The sequence below is a fragment of the Malus domestica genome, chromosome 01 (assembly GCF_042453785.1).
Source record: "Malus domestica chromosome 01, GDT2T_hap1".
In the NCBI taxonomy this organism is placed as follows: Eukaryota; Viridiplantae; Streptophyta; class Magnoliopsida; order Rosales; family Rosaceae; genus Malus; species Malus domestica.
The window spans coordinates 25,457,110-25,471,707 of NC_091661.1; the positions used below are offsets into that span (position 1 = coordinate 25,457,110).

Sequence of the window (14,598 nt, forward strand, 5' to 3'; positions counted from 1 at the left end):
ATGGATTTGGTGGGTACATTTAGTGAAGATTCCTATACACTATTTGCACCCACTTTTTTTTTTTTTTTAAGAAACTAATGAAAATGATTTGAAAATTTTGAGTTTTAATGATAAGGACAAAATAAAGGGTAAAGTGGATAATACCAGGATTGACTTTTTAGTGTAAAAATGTGATTTTTCGTTAAAGTAAACAGTACCGGGTGCTTTTCGTTAAAGTTCCCTTTTTTTTTTACCATCAAATTTTCCACTTGTTTGAGGTTAATTTGACTCACATGAATGCGAAAATGATTCAAAATTTTCATTTTAATCAACAAGGAAAACATTGAGCGCGAGTCTACTTTGTTTTTTAAAAACAAACTACCACTAGACCAAAAGTCATTCTCAAACAAGGAAAATGATCCAATAACTTCAAAAGAATTGAACGAGGAGCCGTATGAGATAAAAATCTCATGTACGGTTCTGTAGAATGGCAGTAAAGATGACTTATCTGTCAACTTTTTCACTATCAAAACCAAACTCTACCATACATAGAGTTGCCAGAGTACGCTTAACCTCTGGATTTGAAATCACTGCTTATATACCTGGTATTGGGCCTATTGGCCATAATTTACAAGAACAATATGTAGTCTTAGTAAGAGGGGAAAGGGTTAAGGATTTACCGTGAAAACCTAATGCACACAATTCTCTATTGCCACATTGTTAGTGTAAAAGAGGGGCATCTAAAATCAAATGATACCACTAAATTCAAACTTAGGGTCTCCTTTTCAATATACAACTATTCATATGGTGGATTAACTATAATATGGTTACACTAATCAGATTATCCCAAATTGATCCCCCTAAAAATCCCTTGTATTCAAGGTTATCAGTTTGCCAACAATGGCAATACATTTCCAAACAATAAATATTTGATCCTGCAGTTTCTTGATAACATGATGAGATGAAATAATCGGAATCGGGATCGAAGGGAGTGACAGCAAAAGAGGGAGGATGAAAGGTTCGCGACTACGGAGGTTTTGATTTTACTTTGCTGGTGAGCAAGAATCGAGCGGCATTGACAAGTTCCTCCTTAATCATGAACAGAACAGCAGCTGCGAGTACACTTTGTACTATTTTCGTTCCCATCCCTTTGTAGAACCCGTAAAGTCCTTCATACCGAATCATCTTTAAAATAGCATCGGATGTGCCTGAAAGTAAACAAAATAATATGCAACACCATAATTCATGGACACGAAACTTTTATCCGAAAATATTCAGAAATGAAGTTTTGAGGTATTAGTTTCTCAATGTAAAGCATGATTTATGCGGTATAAGAAGCTCTGGCTAGCAGTTGGAAGTTCAAACCTTTATAGTGTTGCCTTTTGTCTCCGTTTGTAACCTGTTTTGCTTGAAGCCTTGACTGCAACAGCACGAGACTCGGTAAGAAACTGAAAGGTTAATGCAACCAAATCCAAGGTAATAATAATACTACATTGTCTCTTCCTGGATGTAGCATGATAGCAGTGTTTTTTCAATTGAAAGGAGCTTAAAAAGTGGAAGACATTTCAGTCGGTCGCAATCCATTCACATTATAACTCAAAGTGTGTATTGCTTCGCATAAACAAAGATGTATATGCTAAGTCCTTTACCTTTACGACTAGAAGAGGATATGTCACAACCGTAGCCCCTAGTTTTGCCAAGGCACCAAGAGAAAATATCTAGCAGAATTAGGCAATCTATTAGCTCAGAGGAAAATCAAAAGAGTGAGTAACATAGGTTAGTACTGTAAGTACTCGGGTTAAAGGTTATCATAAAACATTTACTGAAAAGGTTATGATCTAAATGAAACCTAACCTCTAAAGCAGTAACCCCGCTGTTACCCTTCTTATTCAAGGCACGCCTTTGTTTCAGCTTCTTCAGCATAGTTTCATACAGCATAAATTGCATGGAAGGATTACTCACCTGTGATCAAAATCAAGAACAATTAGTCGTACTCCCTTAGCCTGTATAAGAATCACTTCTCACATACCATGATCAATGTCGGGAATACACCTCTCCAGAAGCCGAAAACTCCACCCTCATCATAAATTTCCTGAATCTGTATGCGTCCATATATTGTTATGATAGGAAAAATTGTTGCTGGAACTAAAGCCAAACTTGTGTGAATCAGAAAACAAAATTCTGGAAATCAATAGAAACACTATTGTCACCCCATGCGTGCACAAGTAGGGGACAAAGAATTAAGAATTAAAAAATAACATAATACTAACCGCATGAGTAGTCCCAAAGGGAGGAAGCTCAGCTGCAGCAAGGATTGCTTCATCTGGAGCAGTTGACAGCTCCTGACCGGGCTGGCACTTCTTTGAGGATTTTTTATAAGTCTAACAGTGCAAAACGAGAACAAACAATAAATTAATAACATCAAACTTGTATGCATTGAGTGAGAGATGCATAAGCTCAGTTTGTTAAATTAGCTACACAGAAGGATAAGATAATTTGGTGAAATTGGTAACTAACATCATAGGCATTTCAAAATTCTGAAATAAGTTCTAAATCCTGGAATGCAGTGCTCTTCAAAGGTCACTTCTAGCACAAGCATAGATACGGGAAAACAAAACTACCCAAATAAGACATGCAAATATGAACTATCGTGTCACTTGATTTGGAAATTCAATGAGATTTGAGGCTAACGTCAATTAGCTCTTCGTTTTTACCTGCATACGCGTAACAACTACCCATATAGGATTTGTGAACAGCACATTCACGCACCTGCAAGAATAAAATTGTGATGAGATTTTCAGCCATAAATCCATGAAAAAAAAAACTCATAATAAAAAAAATTAAATACTGTAAAAGCTACCAAATCTTTACTGTTCTCTTGATTTTCTTCTTCTTAAAAGCTTTCAGAAAGAGCGAATGCAACTTTTTGAGGAAACGATGCTTTTATAGCTTCGAAAATATTAGGAAACAAACAATGTCTTAAGGCCCATCATCATATAAATAAAGAAATACCCAGATAATGCAGCAACCAAAAGTGAAGAGAGCATTCCAACAGATCCATCACCAACCCCCATCTTCCTCCGTTCAAGTGCAGCAGTTTCAGCCTTGTTCCTGAATATTTGATAGAAATAATAGTAAACACCCTGTACCAATAAAATCGCGCGTAGATAAGAAACCAGACAACCAAATAAAAAATTAATGATGCAGATTTATACAACACAAGGTTTAGTGGTAACGTCCTTTGTAAAAAAAGGCTGCAAGCTGCTCTATATCATGTCAAAGTTCAAACTAAGGAATTTCTGACTCAAAAAACACTACAGAAAGAGCATTAAAATTTATGTAGCTAGCGTTGGGTAAGAACATTGCAATTTAACGCTGGCAGTCACTTTGTTATTCAGACGACCGCATAAGCATAAAAAAAATGCTCAGGGTGTTATATTAGCAGATCAAATGCTTTCACTGATGAGCCAGGTCAACACAAACTGTTACCATTACTAACTCGCAGAAAGCATTTACTGCTAATATTGACCTCTTAAACATTATGAACTATACACATGATTTATCAACTGGACTCAACTTATAAACGCTAATGAATGAAGGATAACTGAGCCAATACGCATAACATATTTTGATTAGGTGTAGTGATGGTCGGGGCAAAAAAACCAGCCATGGCTCCATCGGTTTGGGCGGCTTCATGCACGCAACCTAGCAATGGAGGGCATATAATTTTGGGATGACACAATTGTATTTGTTGATGCACAAAATCGGTGAGGACTTTGGTACAACAGAAAGTGTCAAGTTTGTGACCTTCGCTGGATTGCTCCAGTCACTAGTGTAGATAAGTATGTAAATGGATAGAGACAGGAAAGCAAACGCAAGATGTACATGGTTAACCCAGATTGGCTACGTCCACAGAGTGAGAAAACATAATGATGTTTCCTTTCGTACAGTGCACACAGCAGTAGTCATGTAGCTTTAATATAATGACAATGGGGAGATACACAATATATTATATAAATATATTTTCATTCAAATAATGAAGTTGTCTAATTTGGTCAGACTTGCCACATGTTATGGGAAATAGTCAGGTGATAAACCATTAATAATAATGTAAAACATATTATTATAACATGTCATCTCGTTCATTTAGGCAATCATGCTGGCGTTTCCACTGTTTTTGTCAAAAAGCAACTCCTGCTTTTCCACTTGGTACTTTTCAAAAAGCAGTTTCCCTTTCAAAATGATGATACTGATAAGGGTCTCGTGGTGCAAATATAATAGTAATAAAGTAATAATAGTATTTGATGTGACCGGCATAATAAGCATACATCAGTAGTGGAAAAGCAAGAGTTTGTACTTTTCCAATGGGTACGCACTATATATATATATATATATATACATATATTGTGAGGTGCCGCACTATATGTACACAGATCATGAAAACAAATAATATATTGCTAACTGTGCACTAAAATATAGGTGATGTGGTCTCCTGTTAAAGAATATGCACACTGTAAATGCTGCAGTAACAAGACCAACACAAAATAATAATAAATTATTAAATAATAAACTAGTTAATGAATTAGAAGAAGACTTATCTTCTTCGTTGGTTCTCCCGTGGATTTTTTCAGTGGGATAGGTACGGCATGGCTAGAAATTTCTAAGCTACCTCAAGCAAGCTTGCAGCGGCGACGTCGCTCGGGTTGAGTGGGAATAACAATCTGAGTCCCCCGATTCCACTAGTGGTGACGGCGTTGCTAGTAGACGAACGAAATTCCGCCAATCGCGCAGCAACCTCGACCTGGGTTCGATGACGACAGTTTCGTCTGGGTTTTGTAGGTCGAAGCCTTCCGAGTCTGGCAGAGATTAGGAGACGCCTTTGCAATGGGGGGCTTCGAAATCGGTTTAGTGACAACCATGGAAGCTTTTGCGGCTAACCCATTTCCCAATCTCACACCAAATCGCAAGTCGTGCGAGGAAAGTGGAGGGCACGGCGATGGAGGTAGGACGAGGGTTTTGCAAGGTTTTGGAAGTGACAACGGGTTTTGATTGTATGAGAGAGGTCACTGTGGCCTCCGTTGCTAGAAAGAGAAGAGAGGGAGGCTGCAAAGGTTTTCTGGAAAAGCCAAAGATGAGGTTTTGGGTTCTTGGGTTTTGCAAATTCATGGTGGTGGGATGAAAAATTAAGAGAGAACCGACATAGTTTTTCGTGTCGTTTCCCACAAACGGTGCCAAATGTTGATGCACAAAATCGGGTCGATCTTGGACCAACGTAAATCTACTCGTGAATCACACAATCGCACAAGAACACAAAGCTTCCACGGTCGTCACTGAACCGATTTTAAAGCCCCCCATTGCAAAGGCGTCTCCTAATCTCTGCCAGACTCGGAAGGCTTCGATCTACGAAACCCAAACGAAACCGTCGTCATCGAACTCAGGTCGAGGTCGCTGCGCGATTGGCAGAATTTCGTTCGTCTACTGGCAACGCCGTCACCACTAGTGGAATCGGGGGACTCATATTGTTATTCCTACTCAACCCGAGCGACGTTGTCGCTGCAAGCTCGTCGGAGGCAGCTTTGAAATTTCCAGCCATGCCGTACCTATCCCACTGAAAAAACCCACAGGAAAACGTTCGAAGAAGATAAAGTCTTCTTCTAATTCATTAACTAGTTTATTATTTAATAATTTATCATTATTTTGTGTTGGTCTTGTTACTGCAGCATTTGTTTTACAGTGTGCATATTCTTTAACAGGAGACCACATCACTTATATTTTAGTGCACAGTTAGCAATATATTATTTGTTTTCATGATCTGTGTACATATAGTATGGCACCTCACAATATATATATATAGTGCGTACCTATTGAAAAAGTACCAACTTCTGCTTTTCCACTATTGCTATATGCTTATTATGCTGGTCACATCAAATACTATTATTATTTTATTACTATTGCTATGTCTTACATGGCCGGTCCCAAGCCCGGATAAAGGAGGAGGGGGAGGGCGTCAGGTAGTCGACAGCCGGCACTCCATGATCACGTCGAATCCTTATGAATTTTATTACTATTATATTTGCACCACGAGACCCTTATCAGTATCATCATTTTGAAAGGAGAAACTGCTTTTTGAAAAGTACCAAGTGGAAAAGCAGGAGTTGCTTTTTGACAAAAACAGTGGAAACGCCAGCATGATGGCCTAAATGAATGAGATGACATGTTATAATAATATTTTTACATTATTATTAATGGTTTATCACCTGACTATTTCCCATAACATGTGGCAAGTCTGACCAAATTAGATATCTTCATTATTTGAATGAAAATATATTTATATAATATATTATGTGTCTCCCCATTGTCATTATATTAAAGCTACATGATTGTTGCGGTGTGCACTGTACGAAAGGAAACATCATTATGTTTTCTCAATATCATCATCTATTTAATATTTTTTTATTATTATTTTATGATATTTGTTACAAGGTGTCGTCCACCTCCTTTTAAAATAACATAGCTTTAATCATTTTTTAATATTATATTCATTATTTAAATGTTTGGATGAACTTTAGTGACTCAGGGCACACTACACAATGCAAGTATACAGATATATGATTATTTAAAGATTTTATTTATGATGATAATCTTTTGTCACATCATTACTACTATGCCAACACAGGCTGCTAATACCACATACTCGAACAGTGATAACACCACATCCATGCTTCTTATTATAATAAGTCTTTTCCATCATGATTATTCCACTACGTGGAAAGTTTGACACATGATATATTTTCACTCTTTCACTATTAGGACACAGTCCACACTCCACAATACAAAGTTGTGCATATGTACATATATGCGCATTATCCCTACATTCATCTTATTAAGATTACATGCTACATGCTACAATAATTACATATGCTCAGGGTGCCATCCAAATAATAACTCATTTTGTGATCGCACATATTTACTTGTGCAAATATTTATTCATTGCCTAGTAATATGTAATGCCTTTAACTATGTCACTTATGCAACATGTGATTTACCACGTAACTTAATAAATTATTTATTTGTAGTAGACACATGGTACCATATTTTGCCTTGCCAAACTATATCAATTTGATTTATTAATTATGCATTCATGCTTATACTATTATTTATTGTCAGGACTCCGTTGATCAACATTGTTACTGATCAACTTATAGATCGATGAGCCACATGCTAATGATGACAAAGATTTAGTCTGAATGGTAATTTCTTGTATGACCGGACACCCACTTGCTCGGACACTCGCTCATTTGGATACCTATGTGCTTGGACATCCATTCATTCGAGCACTTACGAGATTGGACACCCTTGAGCTCGAACCCCGACTCACGGATCCAATTTGTGGACCCAACTCACGGACCCTACGGATGACCCCAACTAAAAAACCCGACAAGCAGACTCGAGTCATGTCGAGAGTTAACTCATATTGAGTGCACGCTGACGTTGAGTGCATACTCGCAACGAGGAACACCACGAGCCGAGCCGCCTTGCAACGAGCACTGCCTCTAGCAAAGCAACCGCCTCGCCGCAAGCATTGCCTCTAGCCAAGCAGTCTCGTAACGTGTGATACATCTAGCTGAGTATTACTTTACGTTGAGCATTGCCTCATGTCAAGTAATGGTTCAGGATAACATTTAGTCACTTCGGCCCGCACATGGATTGGGTTTGAAGTCTTCAGCCAAAAGATTCACCTGACACATAGACCCATATACAAACCCAACAAACGGGTTCGAGTCATGTCGAGAACTAACTCATAATGAGCTTATGCTGACATCGAGTGCATACTCACAATGAAGAATGCCACAAGCTGAGCCGCCTCGCAACGAGCACCGCCTCCAGCCGAGCAACCGCCTCGTCGCGAACATTGTCTCTAGCCGAGCAACCTCACAACGTGTGCTACCTCTAACTGAGTATTGCTTCACGTTAAGTATTGTCTCATGTCGAGTACTAGTTCTAGACGACATCCAGTCACTTCGGCCCGCACATGGATTGGATTTGAAGTCTCCAACCAAAAGACCTTCTTGACTGAAGACTTGGGGGACTCCTGTTATACCATATATTGGGTCTCAGTATTTGGCCTTCATTACTTAGCCCATTATTCATGTAAGAGGGGAGGAAACCTTATTCTATAAAAGGGTTCCCTCACACTCACTTAAGAGGGGGACTCGACGAGAAAGAAGGAAAACATACATAGGGAAACAGGAGAGCAAACAGAATAGCAACGAGAGCAAACACTGCCTCTATAGCCTCCATGTATATTCAACATTCATTTACATAGTGAAACGGAATCAACATCAATGTGGACGTAGCCTCAACTTGAGGTGAACCACGATATATTTGTGTGTTTGTGTGATTTATGATCGGATTTACGTTGGTCCAAGATCGACCCGATTTTGTGCATCAACAGCATTCACTGGTACTAATCAAGAGAATAACTTAATCAATGATATCTGCCAAATCGTCCTACAGGATTTTGGCCAATCGAAAACCCAAGTTACACCGTTGCTCGGATGGTATAAGAGACATCTGTAAATAGGGCCAAACTCCTCTACAATCAGTTTCCGCTCCGTTAAAAACTGTTCCAATTTTTCTGCTCTTTCCCATCAATTCCTCGGTTAACAAACAATGAATGTCAACTCTACGCAATACTTTCCTACAAGCACGTATAATTTCATTCACTCCATCCTAGTTTCTAATCATTGTAACAATAAGAACGAAAATACTATTCGAAGAAGTAAAACAATCCAGCAAAGAGCTAAAGCTTTGCTCACCTGAGATGCTGCCGTCCCCACCAATGATGGCGTCAAACCGCCGTACAACCGCTCCCATCCTTCATTTTTAATAACCTGCACATCAAATTCACACACTGGCCGAATAATCAGATACAATGAAACAAACAGAGAAATGTGTCCCTTCTCAGATTTTCCCGTCCATTTTCTCAGCAACCAAACAAGGTAAAAGTTTCGGAATACTTAAAAACGAAGCTGAAATTTGATAAAAGGGATGACCTGACATATTTGCTCAACAGTTCCGAGCTTGTTCTTCTCCTTCTTCAGACCACGGTCTGTTTGTTGGCGAGTATTCACCTGCAGCAGATCAGGACCCAAAATTCAAACAAAAAACAAGGACTATCAAAAGCTCAAGAAAAACAATTACGAAATGAGAAAATTTGTACAGTCTGGAGAGGATATGTGATGAGCTGGGCGATGATCCCGCCGCCATCTCCGGCGAGGCCATTGATCAAAGCGTCGGACATATTTTCTCGAGAAAATGTTTGTGAAGGTTTCTTATTTTCTCGGGAAACTGTAGCGAGCCATGGAGGGTTCGGAGATCTGTACTTTTTACTTGTATTTTTTTGGAGAGAGGACTATCTCTGACTTTGGCTTTGTCGAGGTGATGGCACTCGCTATCAGAACCCTCCTAATCGGTTGGTTGTTTCGTTCAAGAAAGCAAATAACGTTTGGTAGGTGCTTTTGTTTTTGAGTGCTAATCCTTTCAATAATATTTTCTTTATTTTCTGTTGACATTTTAGGGGGTGTATTCAATTAGGATTCTCAGAGAGTTTTAGGGAATTTAAATCTATAGAATTTGAGAGAGTTTGAGAGAAAAAAAAAATGAATTCCTAGAGATTTTGAGTGAATTAATTATAACTTCCAGAGAATTCACATGAATTGTGAGATAATTCTTTACATGGGGTTAGAGAATTGAAGAGAATTTGATCAACAATTTCCTTCTCTTTAGAAGCCAAATTTTCATCCTACTAATACCAAATTGCAATACCAAGTTCATATGCAATGTTTTCAACTAGCTATCAAAATGAAAGAGGAACCCGATCAATTAGTGTCAAAATAAACTAGCTATCAAAGTTTTTTAAAAAAACCCAACAATTTTATATAAACATAACTACTCAAAGCAAAAAGATTTATCCAGCGTTCAACCATGTTTGAATACTCTCGAGGTTATATCGCTGCTCTCCAGGTGTTTGCATACTCCAATCTGTATAAACAATTAATTCTCTATTTCTCATCTTTGAATGTTATCATTCACAGCATCCGTCCACATATTTGTAGCTATGCCAGCTCTCCATGCATTAGCAATCTGTCGTTGTTGCTCTTGAGTTTGATTACCTAGTTCATCATCATTATCTTCATCTTCAGATTCATCATCTTCTGGTTCAATTGGAAATTCATCAGAATGACACTCCTTGCGAAGAAAGTTGTGCAACCCTGCACAAGCTAACACTAACTCTGCTTGTGTTTTAATTGGAAATGGAGGTGTAGACTTAAAAATTGTGAAATGAGATTTAAATACACCAAATATCCTCTCCACTACGTTTCTCAAGGAAGCATGTCAAAGATTAAACAATTCATTCGCATTTACGGGGTCACGACCGTTACCAGCAAAATCTTGGAGATGATATCAAACACCTCGAAATAGAGCTAAAAAGGGCTATAAAAGCATAACATGATAATAGAGATTACAAGTATAAATGACTATAAAAAGGATTGGGACAACAGATTGACATATTATTAATAGGGATTACGCAACAAGTATAATGACTATAACAACAAATGAGCAGGTCGTTTTTTCCCTTTGTTTCTTCGCTTCAATTAGGGTTTTAAACCTGCTTGGTTTCTGTAGTTAGATTTTTGTTTTATTAACCCTAACATAGAAAGACTTGGCACTGGAAGACTTGGCAGTTGACTAATTATATTATATAAATTTCCACTAATCTAGAAAGAACAACATAAAAATATTAAATTTTCCTTAGCATGACATGGATGATAAGATATTCAGGGTAAATTTTCCTCGTGCCTAACCAAAAAATAACCAAAAAATAAATAAAAAAAATTGGAGACTGGACAAGTAAGCTTTGAATTTATATTTGTCTGTCGGTTCGGTTTCTGCATATCCCAGATTTGTAAGATATCTAGGGCATATGGGAATTTTCATTGGCCGTAGTTGTTTGGTAAAAGAAACAAATTCGCAGCCTTCACAACAAGGACAAAATCGAAGCAGACGAATAATGGGAAGAAGTTGCAGAGATTGTACCTTCGCTCGAACGGAGACTAGAGAGGAGAGAGCAGCACGCTCAAAATCTCTCAAAGTTTCTAGGGTTGAGGTGAGATTTGCCAAGCTCTTTGGTATTTATACATATCACCTTGAAATCCTCCAAAATCCACCAAATCACAAATCCGTTAAAATCCAATTCCTTTTTCAATACACCTAAACTTTTAGAGACTTTCAAAACGTTATAATTGAATACACCTAAATTTATAGGGAATTGTAAGAAGTCTTTAAGAATCTCAATTGAATACACCAAGATTTTTATAAAATCTTTTAAATTCCTAATTGAATACTCCTGGAATTATTAATTCCTTGAAACTCTCTGAGAATCCTAATTGAATACACCCCCCTTAGTTTAAAATTATTTCTGAGATTGACATAACTCTTCATTACAGTGAAATCAACAAAACAAATTCCTGATTTTGTATACCATCAATCATTTTGGTCTTTTCGTTAAAATCTCTATTAAATAAAGATCAAAATGATAAAAATACCCTCAATTTAATAACAATGGACTAAAATGATTTGACAAAATTGAGTGGATTTTTATCATTTTATCCTTATTTAATGGAGATTTTTTACAGAATAACCAAAATGATTAACGGTAGACAAACTCAGGAATTAGTTAGTTCTATCGATTTTAAATCTCAAAGATCAAAGTGATGAGTTATGTCAAATCTACCATTTGGCTAAAAAAACCTTTTCTAGTTTAATAGTGTAATTATTGTTCAAAATATTCTAATAAAATAATACTTATAAAATTTAAAATTGAAATGGAAGATGAGAAAAAGAAATTGGGCTTGAAGAGGTGGGATTGGGTTGTAGCGAATTTGAAATTGGGCATGAGGGTGAAATTTTGGGAATGCGGTGGAATTTGAAAACGGGTTGCGTTGGGAGTCTAGAGAGAGTGAAGGAATGAGAGTTACAATCGGTTAGAGATCTAAGAAGTGATTGGATTCTTGAATTCTAACCGAAATAAAAATCATGAAATGAGGCATTGGTGGTGAGTTTAAACTCGGCTAGGCTTATCAGCATTATAATATTATTCTCTTGAAAAATTAAAATAGAATTTAGATATATATTAGGGATTACTTTGGGAATAATAGTTGTTGAAAAAGTAGCATTCAATTTTTTTACTTTTTTTACGGGTGGGATTATAATATAGATGGGGAAAAAAGACATTAGGGTAAGTCTAGCGACACTCTTGTTTTTTTTTTTGTTTTTTGTTTTTTTTTTACCAATTTACCCTTCATATTTTTTTTACCATTTTACACTTCATTTTTTTTTGTTTGTTAAATGTTATTTATAAGGACTATGGCTCCCCAATAAACAAAAGAAATGTAGGAGGTCCCGTGTTTGAGGCTCCAAGCTGGTGAGTCTGCTTGACTATGGGTGAAATTCCCCATAGCCTCCCGAGCTCGAAAGGGATTGATAATCGTAACTTACCACATGTTGTCTCTCTTTAAAAACAATTAGTGAAACATTCATTAATGTAAAAAATGCTCCTATCTTCTTACAACTTTTAAAAATAACAATTTAATTAAATTTTTGAAAAGAAACAACTGCATCCCATAATGGCCTTTCTAATGAATTTATTATGAATAAAAATTATAAAAAAAGTTAGTAAAAAAAATAAAGGATAAGGTATTTAAAAAAAGTATAGAAGAGACAATTGCCACTCTCGTAAGATGAGTTATATACTTGGGAGTCATTTGATAACCGTCTCGTTTTTAAGTTTTCGTTTTCAAAAGTGAAAACTACTTTCAAAATATGCCTTTCAACTTTAAAAATGTAACTACTTACCCAACGAGTTTTCAATTTAAAAAAATTAAAAAATAAAAACGAAATAACTATCAAATAACTTATTAATGTTTTTACTGCGTAAATTGATTGTATGAGAAGCTCTAAAGAAATAGTTTATATCATCCACACAAATAATTTATAGGATTTGGATTCTTTCCTGATCAAGGCGGATCATCCTGACCCAAATACTATTGAACTAAACATGGTAAATACCAATATTAAACTAAACATGGTAAATACCAAAAATATATATGACAATATTTGGGAATTTCTTATATATTTATTAATCTCCAAAGTGGAGTATATATAGGAGTTACAATTGGTATTACATATGTACTTCACCAATGTGGGACAATAAACTACTATTTACACTCAAACTAATATATAACTCGCAACACTCCCCCTCAAGTTGGTGCAAAGATGTCACGCATGCCCAACTTATTAAGCGAGTTAGAAAACACACTATTAGACACAGCCTTAGTAAGAGCATCAGCAAGTTGATCTTCAGATCTCACAAACGGAAACATAATAATTTCAGCATCCAATTTTTCTTTAATGAAATGTCGATCAATCTCCACATGTTTTGAGCAATCTTAATAGCAGCCTTGTTATCACAATGAAGTTTCATAGCACCTTTGGGGTTAAACTCAAGATCTCTCAACAATTTTTTTAACCACAACAACTCACATACACCATGCGACATACCACGAAACTCAGCTTCTGCACTTGACCTAGCCACCACTTTTTGTTTCTTGCTTCTCCAAGTAACTAAATTACCACCCACAAACGTAAAGTATCCAAATGTAGATCGCCGATCAGTGATAGAACCTGCCCAATCTACATCTGTATACCCTTCGACATTCAAATGACCATTCTTGGAGAAAAACAGGCCTCTGCTAGGAGTCATCTTCAAGTACCTCAAAATACGGGTTACTGCATCCATATGAGCTTCACTAGGTGAGTGCATAAACTGACTTACCACACTAACTGCATAAGCAATGTCAGGGCGAGTGTGAGACAAATAAATTAATCTCCCCACAAACCTCTGATATTGTTCCTTATGAGTAGGAACTTGATCTGGAAATAAGCCCAAACGATGATTCTGCTCAATCGGAGTATCAACAGGTTTGCAATCTAACATACCTGTTTCAGCTAACAAATCAAGAACATATTTCCGTTGAGACAGAAAAATACCATGCTTGGATCGTGCAACCTCGATTCCAGGAAAATACTTCAATTCACCCAATTCTTTCATCTCAAACTCAGTAGTTAGGTACTTTTGAAGACGTTGTATCTCTTTCTGATCATCACCAGTCACTATCATGTCATTAACATAAATAATCAATGCAGTTAGCTTACCATTTTGTCGCTTTAGAAACAAAGTATGATCTGAATGACTCTGGATATACCCAAACTTCTTCATTGAACTTGTAAACCTCCCAAACCACGCTCTAGGAGATTATTTCAAACCATACAAAGCCTTTCGTAACCTACATACAACACATTTTCCAGGAGATGTTCCAATATCAGGTGGGAGATCCATATACACTTCCTTCTTAAGATCACCATGAAGGAAAACATTCTTAACATCAAACTGCAACAGAGGTCAATCCTGGTTTGCTACTAAGGACAGAAGAACACGCACAATATTAAGTTTGGCAACAGGAGAAAATGTCTCCTGATAGTCCACCCCATAGGTTT

The 14,598-nt window shown here is 36.8% G+C and overlaps 1 protein-coding gene across 3 annotated transcripts; it reads right to left on the reverse strand.

The window, feature by feature from the left end:
* Positions 1-720: 720 nt before the first annotated feature.
* On the reverse strand, positions 721-9,478 carry LOC103444821 (peroxisomal nicotinamide adenine dinucleotide carrier-like). 3 transcript variants are annotated; one of them, XM_070825337.1, is made up of 11 exons: positions 9,203-9,478; positions 9,036-9,113; positions 8,799-8,873; positions 2,992-3,122; positions 2,694-2,748; positions 2,250-2,360; positions 2,009-2,077; positions 1,834-1,941; positions 1,629-1,697; positions 1,345-1,399; positions 721-1,187 (listed from the first exon to the last, which is right to left on the reverse strand). In XM_070825337.1, exons 1-11 carry the CDS (start codon positions 9,281-9,283, stop codon positions 1,006-1,008), a joined length of 1,014 nt encoding a protein of 337 aa, XP_070681438.1. In that variant the 5' UTR covers positions 9,284-9,478; the 3' UTR covers positions 721-1,005. The 3 variants fall into 3 exon arrangements, with proteins under 3 accessions (XP_070681438.1, XP_070681442.1, XP_070681435.1); XM_070825341.1 differs by having other exon boundaries at positions 1,345-1,394; positions 9,203-9,470; XM_070825334.1 differs by having other exon boundaries at positions 1,345-1,405; positions 9,203-9,470.
* Between the last annotated feature and the right edge of the window lie 5,120 nt (positions 9,479-14,598).